We start from the raw sequence: 14,755 nt of genomic DNA on the forward strand, positions 1-14,755 counted from the left end.
GTAAGAACTTTATTGATTTTTGAAAGGCCTTGATGACTTATGGAGTGAGAATGAGTGGTTAAGGGGTTTGTGTTGTATGAATGTGGGTGAAATCCACCGAGCCATGTCACTCACCTGCAACATCTGGATAGGGCCCGTGGAAATTTAGGGGGTGCATTGGGATGGCCCCGCATGTAAGGTTGTGTCTTGTGGCATCCACCGGGGGACGTGGTCTGTAGACCGGCGTATGTAAAAAATGTATAGAGTTTGTGAAATTTGTAAGATGGTTAAGTTTTGTGGTTAAGTTAGTTTTGAGTGTTGTTTGTTTCCTTCCTCCGCAGGAACAATGAAGAAAATGTACATACTTGCATGATGGTTAAGGGGTTTAGCATGTTAAGGAAGTGTAGGTAGGTAGTCTGACTCACTCCCACAGCCCTTCCTGTTTTATTTCATAGGTTAATTAAGTGTGTGACAGTAAGTGTTAAGGCTGGAATGGTAGCGCCTGCAGTGAACCTTGCAGGAGCTACGGTTCCAGGGGGGGGGGGGCTGTAATATGTCTGGGGGTAGAGCAAAATCTAGAGCTAGGTAGATCTGTATAGGTAGGTATTCGACTGTCGCGATAGGGAATCTACCTGTAATAAGTTATTCATGTTTAGGCGTTTGTCGGGGTAAGATGTATAATTGTGGATCTACCAGGAGATTTGTGTGATAGTTAGATGGGGATTAAAAGATAACGCCCCTGTGAGTCTCACCTGGTCATCAAACCCTTGTCCATTATGGCACTGCAAACCACATAAACACTTAGTTAGGTCCCTAGCGCAACATTAAATAATTCCTCCCCCCTGACATGCCTTTGGAAGAGAATAGACGGGAAATCGGGCTGGAACACCGCCACAATCGGCCACCACCGTTTACACCTCCACAGGGCCTGCGAACCTCGCATAGCACATGCTATGACCGGTGACCACGAAGTCGGGGGACGGGAGCGGGAGTGAAGAGAGCGGCAGTGACGCAGAGGGCGTGACCTGCACGAGCCGGGGGAGGCTCTGATAGGCTGAGGGGTGCGCCAATGTGACGTCATCGGTCAGGGATATTAGCGAGGGTCGGACGCCATTTTCGCAGTACAGTTGAGTTGAGTTGGCTGCCAGGCGAGTTGAGGGAGTTGAGTTCTGCAGTTGAGTGCAGTTCGGAGGTGCGCTGAACCGAGTGCAGGCGAGTTCAGTCCCGGTGTGAGTTGAGAGGAGAGCAGAGCCCTGACTTGAGTCCAGAGTACGAGTGCAGTTCGTACGAGCAGTTGACGAGTGCCATAATCAAGTTCAGGCAGTTCAGATTGGAGATCCTGAAGACGAGTTCAGGGAGCGAGGGGAGCTTGCTGTCCTGCTTTTGGGGCCTCGTGTGCGAACGGAGTGGGCATCGGTTCGGGCCTTTGCGTTGCTGTGGTGCTCGGAGGCGGTCGGAGAAGGCCTGGTGGTGGCCGAGCGGGGCCGTGTTACAAGAAGACGACAGAGACAGATAGGCCAGAGCTCCGCGTACACTGTACACGACGTGACGCGTTTCTTTTGTAATTCATAATCCCCCGTTTTGTATTTGAGGTCTGGAGTGCGGGATCCCGATTTAGAATAGCTTATTACCGGCGCGTATTTTCCTGTCTTTGCTTTTTATTTGAATAAATCCTTGTATTATTTTCCTTTCCCATTCAAACCTGTGCCGTTTGAGTTAATTTCCTCTCACAGGACCGGAGCTACGCCGGCGTGCTGCAGTTAAGTGCTTTCGCCGCAGCCTCCATTTCCCTTCTTCCTCCCGCGCGGCCATAGCCGAATCCGTGTTTGGATAGTTGCCTCCGAATAAGACCGTTTCGGCTATCCGCAACGCTGATGTTAATCGGAGTTGCACGACAATATTATACAACTCAGATCTGTGAAGCGTGGTCTTATGATGGCTGACCTTCTACTTCGCTCACTTTTGTGTGTTTAAGCTAACAAGCTACTATTCTGAGATGGGCAGAAGACCCACGCAAGGTTTGAAAGTGTTGTGAGTGTATGATGATTTGTGATGGAACTGAACGAGGACTCAAAGCTGCAACAGAGTAGCAGGTAATGTAAGTCGTATCCTTGATATTACTTTGCTTGATATGTTTCACTGGCTCATTCCTATGCCACAGTATTGCTCCCAACAAATGTTCACCATTCAAGAAGGTCTTCATTTTGATGCAGGATGCACAAAATATAGGACAACTTATGACATAGAGTGCGTCCTCTTGCCTGACAGTCCTCAGTGAGTGAATGTGTAAAATGGGCTTTCTCGATTGCTGTTGATATTGAGGACTGAAATGCTCACAAAGCGCACACTCAAAATCCAATTTTATATCGGCCTTGAAGCTTTGGTCCTGCAGAGATGCATTTATGCTGTCATTGAAATTGGTATTTTGGGAGGAAATGCAGACTGCTAGATACATTTGAAACAGAGTCAGCAGACATTCATGTGAGAGTAATTTTACAGTAGACAGATAGATGACTGCAATTGTGAAGTGTTCACAAAGATGACTGCAATCTCCTTTTTCTTAATGGAGCTCTAGTCTGGTGTGTGATCGTCTCAAAGTGAAGACACTGGTCTGCTATTCCAGATGCATTCCAAACTGAGGATTTGGATTCCAAGTGTTTTAAAACTGACTCTTTTAAAACTCTTTCCGAGGTCTGCAAAATGAGTACCAGCTTACTGGGAAGAACAGGGGCCACTGCATCAACGGCACAGCCATGCTCTCGGCAATGATGCTACCAACAACCATGTGTTGCACATGAAGTGAACGAATGAATCAACAGGATTCGTTTACTGGAGATATTTCTGTTTTGTTGGACCAGTGTTTAAAACGGGGTCACGGCCAATAATCTCTCCTTGAAACAGAGTCGATGGCTGGTCGGTGTGAAGGCTGGCGGTACCACCCAATGGTGCCCCACACTATCTAACAGCACAAAAAGGCTTAATTGCAGTGTTTGGCTGTCCCATTATTAAACATGTCTTCTAATGGCTTGTCAGACCGGCTGAGGGGAAAATCACCAGCTTGCTTTGCAGCTGGAGAGTGTCGTGGGAGATGGGCCTCGGAATTTGGTTTTTATTTCTGTCATTGTTTGTCACGTTCGCCTACACTTTGTCATCAGGTAGCAATATAGTTGTTTTCTCTACCACCAAGTGGGCAAATGAGATGTCCTTTATTTAAGAGGGTTTTTGGTTCTGAAACCATTAAGTAAGTTCTTGTGAAGGTTCGTTCAAGTCTTCGCTTGTGTGATCCAACTGATAGAACAGCGATGGTAAGTTGGGCATTGCACCTTGCACTCTTCTCAGAAAAATTAATGGAATCACCTTGTATGTTACACTGCTGTAACAATGGCCTTTCATACGGTTACTCGGTCTTTGCTTGTGTTGTGTTGTACTTGTATGCCAGATTTTGTTGCAACTTTGAGTGATCAACATACTTGTCAAAAAAAAAAAAAATTGGCAAGTAATAACGCACAAGACCAACCAATATACTTGACAAATCTTAGAATTTTGCAAGTAGCAAGAAACCGGAGTGAAAACTGAGTACTCCCTTTCAGCGTCTGTCATTGCCCGGACCCCTTCGGTGCCCGGCGATGACGTTATGCAGCACCTGGAGATGGAATAGGAAAGGAGCGGTGTAAAATATTGCTTAGAATAAAACTTAGTTTGGGTTGATTCTTGTCACCATTGCCATCACACTTTAATGCTTTGCAATCGTTGCTTACAATGTTGGTGAATTTCCTCTTATTTTTTTTTTTCTGCTTCATTTTGTCATGAAAGAGCGGAAAGGGTGAGGGCTGGCGAAGGGCGCTCACTTCTAAAGCCATGCCCAATGCATATTCACCCTTTCGGTTCCCATTGTTTAGCTTGGGTCATTGTCACGACTTTCAAATTTCAATCGACAAGTCACCTCACTTCTGTCAAGTACCTCGTGTATATATACGAGGACTTTTTCTTCCCTTTGTCACAGCTTGCTCTTTGTTTGTCATTTCAGACTCGATGGTGAAAATGGGGTTTTCTCGGAATGAGATTCACGAATCTCTCTCGAAAATGAAGTATGACCATGTAATGGCCACCTACCTGCTTCTTGGGATGAAGCCTCATGAGGTATGCTATGTTTCTGCTCTATTTGTCTGAATTATTTCCGAGAAGTTATGGCAAACACCTGTAATAATCCAGCAAACCTGTAATGCAGCTATCATCAATTTGACGTTTGCTTCAGTATTAGGCTTTAAGGTTTTTCCTTTTTCATTATATTTTCATACAGATGTCAAGGCTCATGAAAGAATGGGAACAATGGGGCAAAGGGTCAACAGAAAGAGGAGTTGCAGGTGAAAGTGGACAGAATATCAGTGGGTGAAAGAAAGCTCAGACATAGAAATGGGAAAGGCTAGTGTTCAGCAAACGTGACGTCCCGGAGCGAAGGGCATGAGACAGAGTTGTGGAGGAGGTTTACAAATGAAAGAAGAGGAGGCTGTAAAATAATATCAATAATAAGTTAATGATTATCAATAATAATATCACGTTTGGGCTGTAAAAGGGTAACAAGTTAATGATTTTTCTTTGATTCACCTGAAATCTGGAACTGCAAACATTGAAGAGGAGAATCGAGCTGGTAAAAGTCTGCAAGGCCAAAAACCTTGACACATAGGCCATGGATTCCACAGCCTCAAGTCAGGCAAGATCGGAATCACCAGTTTACAGTGGAGGAGCTGTATTCCATAACACTTCAAATAAAGGATGTTGTACATTGTTAGACGTTTATAATTGCAGGTGGCAGCCGTCAAATCTCACTTTTTGACAACCGTCAATTTGACAGCCGTCAAATCTCACTTCTCACTCAATATAACATCGAATAAAGGATGTTGTGCATTTATAATTGCAGAATTTTAAGGTGGCAGCCAGCTTTGAGATATGATCTGCCTATGAAAAGTTATAGTGGATGGGTGAGGCCAAAGAGCTCCAAAGACTGTACTTTGCAGTAATAAAAAAAATGTTTGCTTATTCATGATGCTTCATTAACATTATCAATGCCAACCAATTTGCTCGTGCTTCAAACCACTTCTTCCAAGCAAATTTTGGGATGAGGTGCACAAGTGAAACAGTGCTTCTGCCTCTAGTCCAAAACAGAGCTACAAATGATTGCCATATTTGCACACAGTGGAAGAAATGATTGAAAATATCAGAAAGAGAAAAGTCCTAAAATAAGGTCAAAGTGAAAGGAACTTTAAAAACCTCTACGGCAGAAACGACCAGGGTAGCGAAGACAGATGCCAAAATAAACCGTTGCCTTGAATGTGCTGGAGGAGCACCACCAAAAAAACCTTATTTGGTACAACATGGAGAAGGACTCTCTGCACTCAATAGTTCCTCTACTGTTGCCTGTCTGAAATTTTTATCCTCATTCTGGTTATCCAATTGAAAACTTAAATTAATTTCCCATGATGCCCAGCATTTCAAAACGCATAATTTTTACATGCGGTGCTGTGGGCCAAAGACGGCGTATGCTCTCTCTCTCGCTCTCACTCTCAGAATGTGTTGGTTTGGCGCTTGTGTTAGTTTGGTGAATGTGTTGGTTTGGCGAATGTGTTGATTTGGCACATGTTTCGTTTGCATATCTCGTTTGCATATCTCGTTAGGCGAATGTGTTGGTTTGGCGAATGTGTTGGTTTGACGAATGTGTTGGTTTGGCGAATGTGTTGGTTTGGCGAATGTGTTGGTTTGGCGAATGTGTTGGTTTGGCGAATGTGTTGGTTTGGCGAATGTGTTGGTTTGGCGAATGTGTTGGTTTGGCGAATGTGTTGGTTTGGCGAATGTGTTGGTTTGGCGCATGTGTTGGTTTGGCGCATGTGTTGGTTTCTCCTCCTAATAAGCTAAATTTAAAAAACGCTGCAGAAGTAATACCGGTACCAGCTTCCTGTCAGTGGCGTATGGTGTAGACTGTATATGAATCACTTGCATTACCATGTCGACATTACCATGTAAAGTCTTTTATATCGTCTTGAATCAAGTCTTGTACGATGAACAAATGCATTTTGCTCGTACTTAAAACGTAGTTATTCTTAAACCTGATTTTCAGCATCATTTTGAGCATCACCCCCCCTAATAAATCAGATAACCGCGAGTCAATCCTCACGTGTACAACTCTCAAACGGTGCCGCCATCTTGGTCACGTTATTCTGAATTGCCAATCTGCGACCAGAGAGTATGACCAAATGAGCACACTCATGCAAGGGTGCCAACTTTGTTGCTGGAAAATGGCAGGCATGCACGTCATCATGTGTATCGCTGTAATGAAAATATCTAATTTATCGATTCACCTGAGTATATATATATATTTTTTTTTTTTAATGGTAGAAATTACAGGCACCCTTCACACCATACTTTCTCACCCGAATATGCAACACCAAAGTGGATAAACGAGCACGTACTCCACTTGCCAGTACAGTACTGGACATCAATGATTTGATAAACATGTGGACACAATATATCTGATGAATTGTTTTTGGCTTATGCAAGGACAGAGATATCACAGTTCATGCATTTGAACTGGGAAGTATTGACATGGGCATTGTGGAAGTTAGAAGTGGAGGAATGGTTGATCAGAGTTGTGATGGCAATGTACAAAAGAGCGCGCACAGCTGTAAGGACGAAGGACGGGAACAGTGGTGAGTTTGAGGTGAAGGTGGGAGTGCATCAGGGGTCGGTACTAAGTCCACTACTATTTGTAGCTGTGATGGAGGTGCTGGCTCAGACCGTAAAGGAGGGTTTACCGTGGGAGTTGTTGTATCCAGATGATCTGTGTTGATTGCAGAAAGTATGGATGGACTGAAGGAAAAGATGAACAAGTGGAAGGAATGTATGGAGACAAAAGGTCTGAAGGTGAATATAGAAAAGACGAAGGTGATGGCAAGTGGTAAAGCATGTGGTGAGGTGGAAAGAACTGGGAAGTGGCCATGTGCTGTGTGCAGGAAGGGTGTCGGAGTGAACTCCATTCAATGTGCAATGTGCGCTGAGTGGGTTCATCAAAAATGTAGTGGTCTGAGAGGGTCATTAACCAGTGTGGCAGCTACATTCAAATGTAAGGTGTGCACAGAGGGAGCTGCAGATGGAGGAAATGCTGAGTTGGATCTTGGAGATGGCGTGAAACTGGAAGGTGTGAAAACATTTTGCTACCTCGGAGACATGCTGAATGGAGAAGGTGGATCAGACTCTGCAACGGTTGCTAGAGTGAGATGTGCATGGAAGAAGTTTCGGGAGCTGAGTGGCGTGCTGATGAGGAGGGGAGTGTCGTTGAAGCTGAAGGGAAAGGTGTATGCTGCATGTGTGAGAAGTGTTATGATTTATGGGAGCGAGACATGGGTCATGAATGTAGAGCAGCAACGGAGGCTGGAAAGGGTGGAAATGCGAATGGTTCAGTGGATGTGCGGAGTGTCGTTGAGAGAGAGGAAGACAAATGATGAATTGCGAAAGATGATGGGAATAGAGCCTGTGATTGATGTTGTGAAGAGGAACAGGTTGAGATGGTTTAGTCATGTGTTGAGGAAGGATGAAAGTGACTGGTTGAGAAGAGTGATGGAAATGAATGTAGAAGGAAGTAGAGGACGGGGAAGACCGAGAAAGACTTGGCTAAAGATGGTGGAAGAAGAAATGCGGGCAAGGGGGTTAACAAGGAGAGATGCAGAAAATAGGGCAAAATGGAGAAGATTGTCATGGGGACCGCAAGGCTAACCCCCGCTCTTGCAGGGAAAATGGCCTTAAAATGCATGTTGTTGTTGTGTTGTATGCATTTGAACCGGAAAGCATAAGATGAAAAGGAGACTTCTTCTTCTCTTTTATAATCTGTACCTCAATCTCTTGTGAGCCTGCAAAAGGTGATCCTCAAATTATTCTATAACCAGCACAAGTTGGCTAGTTGTAGTGAATAATACTTCAGACTTTTGTGGGTTTGTTCTGTATAGTCCACCGCCCATCTGACGAGGTCGGAGACGGGGGACAATCAAAATGAGCTCCAACTGACCGATCATCTGTCCATGTACTTTTGTGTACATGATATTTCAAAAACATTGAACCGTTAGCTTTTATATTGCAGATATCTATCTGTTCCTTGTGACATTATCTCAACCTGATTCCATCACGGTGGTGATTGCTCGAATTACTAGTTGCAGATCTTTTAGTGAGTTTTCAGTCAGTACCTGCTGTCTTCCTTTTGAACCAGCAGGGGGCACCTAGTGATTCGCTTTCCGTGCCACAGGGCTTGAGGCCAGGTACCAGTGTGGCTAATGGCTCAAGCTTGTTGCCATCCCCAGTGCGACCACAGCGCAGCGCTTCCACCAACCAGAAACAGCAGCGCCGGAGCCATGACACTGGTACCATTATTAATTTTGCTTCTTGATCACTCAATCATTTTTTAAAAAAGTTCCCTTCATGTCCCATCGTGATTCTTTCTCTGTCTTTATGCATCATCACTTGTTGATCCAATTACCGTGCTTTTGTGAAGTTTGTGTAATTATCTGTCTTCGCCAGCCACTGGACAGGTACCTGGGTCGAAGCGTGGAGATAGTGAGTGGGAGAAACGTAATGGGGCGGCACCAGGTGGTCCAGGTGGTGCTGATTTAGCACCACCCACACCAGCTATCAGCACTGTGCAGAGCCCCAGTCCAAGTCCTGCGCCTGCTGCTGAGGTTACGCGGCGCAAAAAAGGTTCAGCGACAGCCGCCGGGGTAAGGTTGAGTTCACGGTTGTTGGTTGTTTTGGAGTCAAAATGACCATTTGAATTGGAGGCCATGCATTTGGGTTGGGTGTTCTGGGGGGACGCAGAATACAATCTGTGATATCCATTTTCCACATGGCCTAGAGCCTAGGCCCATCTCAGCTTCATGGTTTAGGATTGTGGATTTACAAACAGCCGACCCGAGCCTCAAATGTTCAGTTCGGTTGTGTTGTGCCACCTCTGACCTGGCTGAATTGTGTGGGCAGAGATATTGCTTTGTGTGTTTAATTGGTTTTTTTTTTTGGTTTTTTTGGGGTTTTTTTCTTCTCTGGATACATAATCGAGGCTTGTGAAAGAGCTAACATTTATCACACAAACAAATCAAACAGACAAACAAACACAGTATATAAAAAGGGGAGCGGGAGACAAGATGGGGAGAGAAGGGGGAAGCACAAAAACACAACATTTGAGAGCAGGGACATCGGGAATGTGTGGGAGTGAGAGGGCTTGGGGGGAGGCGGCGTGGGGTGGGAAAAGTATAAACACAAGGACACCAAGGACTTCCAGGAAAGAAGTTGGTATTTCAAAAAAGTGGATTTGGGGTGAAATTAGCGGGGGTAGAAAATATCAAGGTTTTGGATGGGGGAAGATCAGAGATGGTGGTGAACAGCTGTTTTGAAGACCTGAGGGAGGAGTGGGATTGAAGGGAGTGAGGGAGTTTGTTCCAGAGGTGGGAGAAAAGAGGAATGAAGGAGTGAAGGTGAGCAGAGAGTCTTGATTTTGGCAGTTTAACCATAAGAGGGTTGCAGGCAGATCTTGTGCGACCTGGAGGAATATTTGGGGGACAGAGCCCAGAGAGAGCTGGGGGGGCTAGGCCAGAGAGGAGTCGGTAGAAGACAGAAAGACCACCAACCTGCCTGCGGTGAGTAAGTGAAAGGCCCTCGGAGGTAGCTTCATCAGGGGAGATTCCAACGATTCTGAACGCTTTGGTTTCAACAGAGTGAAGATGAGCTTGGTGTGAGGCAGGAGCACTAGCCCAGAGGGGAGAGCAGTATTCCATTGAGCTGCGGATGAAAGCCTTGTATGTGGTGAGGAGCTCAGGTGTGCCAAGGAAGGACTTCGCACAACAGAGGATGCCCAGTCGGCGACTGACTTTGGAGGCCAGATTTGAAATGTGGTTTTCCCAGGAAAGATCATGGCAGATAGTGAGACCCAAAAGCTTGAGTGACAGAACTTCTTGGAGAGGATTATTCAGAAAGTGGATGGGAGGGTTGTCCAGTCTGTCTTTTCGCAGAGACATCGTAAGAGTGTGAGATTTGTCAGGATTGAAAGACATGTTCCACTTGTTTGCCCAGTCAGTGATTTTGTCCAGGTCTGCAGAGAGTGAGGAGGCTGCAGACTGCCGATCTGAGGGATGAAGAATGGAGCGGCAGAGAGTAGAGTCATCAGCAAAGAGATAGAGAGGATTTTCAAGAGAGTCGGAGAGATCATTGATGAAGACAATAAAAAGCACAGGGCCCAGAACACTGCCTTGAGGAACTCCAGCCTGAACAGGAAGAGGAGATGAGAGAAACCCATTCAAGGCCACACGTTGACTACAACTAGAGAGGAAGTCCACCAGCCATGCGTGGAGATTTCCAAGGATACCAAAGGAGGAGAGTTTGGTGAGCAGAGCGGGGTGCCAGACCGTATCCGAAGGCATGTGATATGTCGAGGGAGACAGCTCTGATTTCCTGTTTGGCATTGAGGACCTCCATCCATTGTTGAGACAGCAGAAGCAGCATGTCCAGAGTAGAGTGACCTGGTCTGAAACCAAATTGATGATCAGAGATCAAGCCGTTGGAGAAGAGGAAAGATTTCATATCCGAAGCAATGATGAATTCCATGACTTTGCTGATAATTTGGAGAAGGCTGATTGGTCTGTAGTTGCTAGGATCTGTTTTTGCACCTTTTTTGTGTAAAGCGGTGATGTTGGCTGATTTCCAAGCAGATGGCAGATGACCTTGAGCAAAAGAGAGGGTGAAGAGAACAGAGAGAGGGAGTGAAAGAGCGGAAGAACAGGATTTTAGGACCCGTGGGCTGATGCCGTCAGGTCCAGTTGCAGAATCAGAGTCGAGGGTTGACAGAAACTTTTCCACCTTGTCAGGAGGAAAGGACACAGAGTCCAGGAGCAGCTGGGTACGACTGGGTACGGTGGGTACAGAGAGGGATGGCTTTGGGACATAAGATTTAGAGGCAAACACAGAGTTGAGGCATTCAGCTTTTTCACGTGTGGAGTCAGCTGTGTAGCCATTTGAGGTAAGGGAGGGGATGGAGGGGGAACAAACACCAGAAACAGATTTGACCAGATGCCACCAGGATTTGGAAGAGGGAGACAGAGAAGAGAGTTCGGTCTTGAGAACGGAGAGATATTGTTTCCTGGCTCTCCTGAGGGTGGACACACACTTGTTTCGGGCTTTGTGAAAGGAAATGAGATTTCCTTCCGTTGGATTTGCTTTCCAGGAGACGAAGGCAAGTTGTTTTTGGGCAACAGCCTCACCACAAGATTCCGTGTACCATGGACGGGAGAAGGGTATGACAACTGAAGACGAGATGGGATAAATCTGTGCATGAGAGAGAGCAATTTACTTTGGAGGAATTCCCAGGATGAGTTGATGTCAGAGGTGGTAGAGATGGGAGACCAGTCCAGATGATTGATGGCTGCTTGAAGACCGTGCCAGTTTGCCTGAGTGAAATTCCAGACTCGTCGACGCTGAGGAGGCTCCCTGAGAATGGTCAGAGAGATCTCCACTTTAACAAGCACATGATCAGATGAGCCGATTGTAGCAGAAAAAGAGCAGCAGACATTTTCAGGGAAGTTAGTCATAACCAAGTCCAGAAGAGAAGATGCTCCGTTGACTGAGATCCGGGTCGGGAAATTGACAGATTGTGTCAGTCCCAGTGAGTCGCAGAAGTCCTTTGCTGAGGAGCCATGGCTGGTGAGAGAGGTACCCACACCCAGCCAACTGGCATGGTGACAATAATTGAAATCACCACATATGAGGCAGAGAGAGTTGGGATGAGTCGATAGAAGTTGGTCCATATTATCAGACAGCGAGATGTAGATGGAGTCATCACTGTTCGGTGGACGGTACAACACACATGAACAAGAGGTGGGAGCGAAGGGGAAGCCGTAGCTAGAAGTATTCCTGGGGGTGAGGTGGAGAGAGGGCAGTGCAGAGCGAGTGAGAAAGAGAGTTTTTGATAAAGATAGCAACCCCACCTCCCGGGCGAGGCTCAGGTCTATCATACCGGAGGAAGGAGTAACCCGGGAGAGATACTAAGGAATCAGAGACATCATGAAGGAGGAAAGTTTCTGTTAAGCAGATCACGTCTGGTTTGTCAGAAGCAACCTGTATGGAGAGATCAGTTAAGTTTGAACGAAGGCCCCGGATGTTTGAGGTCCATACCGTTAATAAAGAGGAAGGGGGAGCATCAGATACAGAACAGGGGGGAGGAGGGGTCGGGTAAGATGTGGAAGAGGAGGAAGAGGTTGGGAGAGCTGTTGAAAGTGTGTCACACATTTCAGAATAGCTCGGAGAAAGGGAAGGATGGGGCGGACAAAAGGTTTGATGGTGATTGGGTGAGGCACATGAGGTGTTATTTGAGGAGGGGGAAGAGCGAGGCAGAAGGTTGGGGGAGATGGAGGTGAGAGTTGGAAGGGGGCAGAAGTGGGGAGGACGCTTTGAGGAGTAGGGGTGAGAGGGGGGAAATGGAGAAGAAATGAGGGTGGGGAGATTTGAAAGGGAGGGGCGAGGGGGGAGTTTATGAGGGGAGGGGTTTGGGGGGAGTTTAGGAGGGGAGGGATTTGAAAGGGATGGGCGATGGTGGAGATTTGGAGGGGAGGGAGGGTCGAGGAGGAGTCCAGGAGGGGAGGGGTGTGGGGGGTGTTTAGGAGGGAAGGGGCAAGGGGGGAGATTTTAAAGGAATGGGTGATGGGGAGGATTTGGAGGGGAGGGGCAAGGGGTCAGATTTGAAAGAGATGGGTGATGGGGAAGATTTGGAGGGGAGGGGTGATGGGGAAGTTTTGGAGGGGAGGGGTGATGGGGAAGATTTGGAGGGGAGGGGTGAGATTGGATTTTGGAAAGTGTACGATTAATGGGAAACGAACATTTATTGCAAAATGAGTTTCTTGTGACCTTCGAGTTAAAAATACGTTTAGGGACGCTGGAAGGGGGGTGGAGTGCAGGAGAGTTTGGGGAATGTATGAAAGAGGCACTGTAAGAGATGGAATTTTTTTTGGGGATGAATAGATTTGGTGAGCAAGTCGAAAGCAACCTTTTGAAGAAGAAGAAGAAGGTGTTGTAATATACGACAGAATACAGTACTTCAGGGGAAACAAAGGTTAAACATTTTAAAGTTTAACAGTGAAAACTATCTGGGGAAATGGGGGAGAAGCACGTGGTCGAAGAACGAATGAACGAAGAAAAACAACAAATAAACGAATAAGAACAATGAATAAGAACAGAGAAGGAAATGTTTTTTTGGTTTTTTTTTTGGTTTTTTTGAGTTGAGATTTTAAACAAGGAAGTAGGCTATGGGGTGAAAAGACTGGGAAAAACAGAGAACGAAAGTTATTGGAGCACAAACTACGGACCGCTGAGAGAAAAACAAAGCCTCAAGGTCAGACACGGTAGGCCTACAAGACCTCAAAAGACACGACAAAAATTAACACGATTTTCTACACAGGTATGAAAGATTTACACCGAGAATTTTCCTGGGGACCCACTGTAGGTACACACACCATAAAATAAATACAGTTTTGATGAAAAAACAAATGGGAACAATTACTTAGCTTTGATAGCGTGGAAAGCGTGGACAGCTGTGAAAAAACGAAACCTCGCCGGCCATCTGACGCCGGCCATCTGACATGTCTAAATGTCAATCTTAAACATTATGTATTTTGCAACACGTAAGAAGTGGGTGATGGGGTGGTGGGGGGGAGGAAGGGAGGAAGGGAAAGCGGTTGGAGGTGGCGGGTAACTTTCAAGAATGTGTGGGCTTAACACTACGTGATGTCGTCATTCCCCACCTGACCCTACCCACTTTTAACCTGCCCATGAATGTAAATATAGTCTCTTAGAAAAGGTGGTAGCATTAATCTCTATATATAAAGGAGGAGTGTCTGTCCGTCTGTCTTGATGTCCGCTTATAACTCAAGAACTACACATCGGAGAAAAGTTTTAGACACAGATTCGGAATCAGCATAAAATCCCGGTGGTTATAGGCGACTTTTTATTTTAATATCAATGGTTTAAAAAACCGGGCCAGCTGCAATTCCATGGTGTAGTTGTGGCGGCGCTATTGCCCCTTTCCGATCCCATGATGCATTGCGGTTCCGATTTGCGATGAGGTCTATGCGCTATCACCGACACTTTTCCACCTTTTCCATACCTTTTAATCAGATTTACCTTATCTTCCATCGTAACCACATTACGCTTGGAAACATTAGCATTATCCTTCTTCGGACCCATGGCTAACACAGACAGAGTAAAGGAATACTGTACGTCACCTCTGTTGTGAATGCGAAGCAGCGATTGCACGTACGTACAGTATACTGTACGTACATATTTATATATTTTTAATGTGCTTTTTATTGTATTTTAAATTGTTTTTTAGCTTCTTTTATTGTTAATTTATGTACTATTTTATTTATTTTAAATATATTTTTAAGGAAAACAAATGTTTTCACGTCCGTAGGAGTGATGTAAAGTCGCACATAATGACAAAATGCGCGCCATTTTTTCGTGCCAAGAACGAATAAACGGTTTTTTTTTTATTTGAGATTTTATTCGAATTCAAATTTCATTAAATTCCAACTGTTGGAAACAATAATTATTTCAACTGTTGGAAATATTTTTTTGGTTAACCAACGACGGTCGATTTAATCTCGACCTTCCCCAAATGCAGAAGAGTGCGGCGCTGCAGGAGCGCAGGTGAAACCCAGGAAATGCACGTTGGTGTTCACAGTGGAAATGCCCATGGACGGCA

The 14,755-nt window shown here is 45.6% G+C and overlaps 1 protein-coding gene across 11 annotated transcripts in view; it reads left to right on the plus strand.

Moving 5' to 3' along the window:
• The window catches only part of LOC137426492 (MAP/microtubule affinity-regulating kinase 3), a 171,778-nt gene that overhangs the window by 133,506 nt on the left and 23,517 nt on the right, over window positions 1–14,755 (plus strand). For 5 of the 11 annotated variants that reach the window (XM_068115071.2, XM_068115075.2, XM_068115077.2 and 2 more), the window contains 3 exons: window positions 4,007–4,119; window positions 8,231–8,381; window positions 8,539–8,735. In XM_068115071.2, coding sequence (XP_067971172.2) covers window positions 4,007–4,119; window positions 8,231–8,381; window positions 8,539–8,735 — 461 coding nt within the window. The remainder of the gene's footprint in view (window positions 1–4,006; window positions 4,120–8,230; window positions 8,382–8,538; window positions 8,736–14,755) is intronic. The other 6 variants (XM_068115072.2, XM_078779355.1, XM_078779357.1 and 3 more) reach the window with 2 other exon arrangements.

This window comes from Myxine glutinosa, chromosome 5 (genome assembly GCF_964187855.1).
Source record: "Myxine glutinosa chromosome 5, kmMyxGlut1.1, whole genome shotgun sequence".
Classification (NCBI taxonomy): domain Eukaryota; kingdom Metazoa; phylum Chordata; class Myxini; order Myxiniformes; family Myxinidae; genus Myxine; species Myxine glutinosa.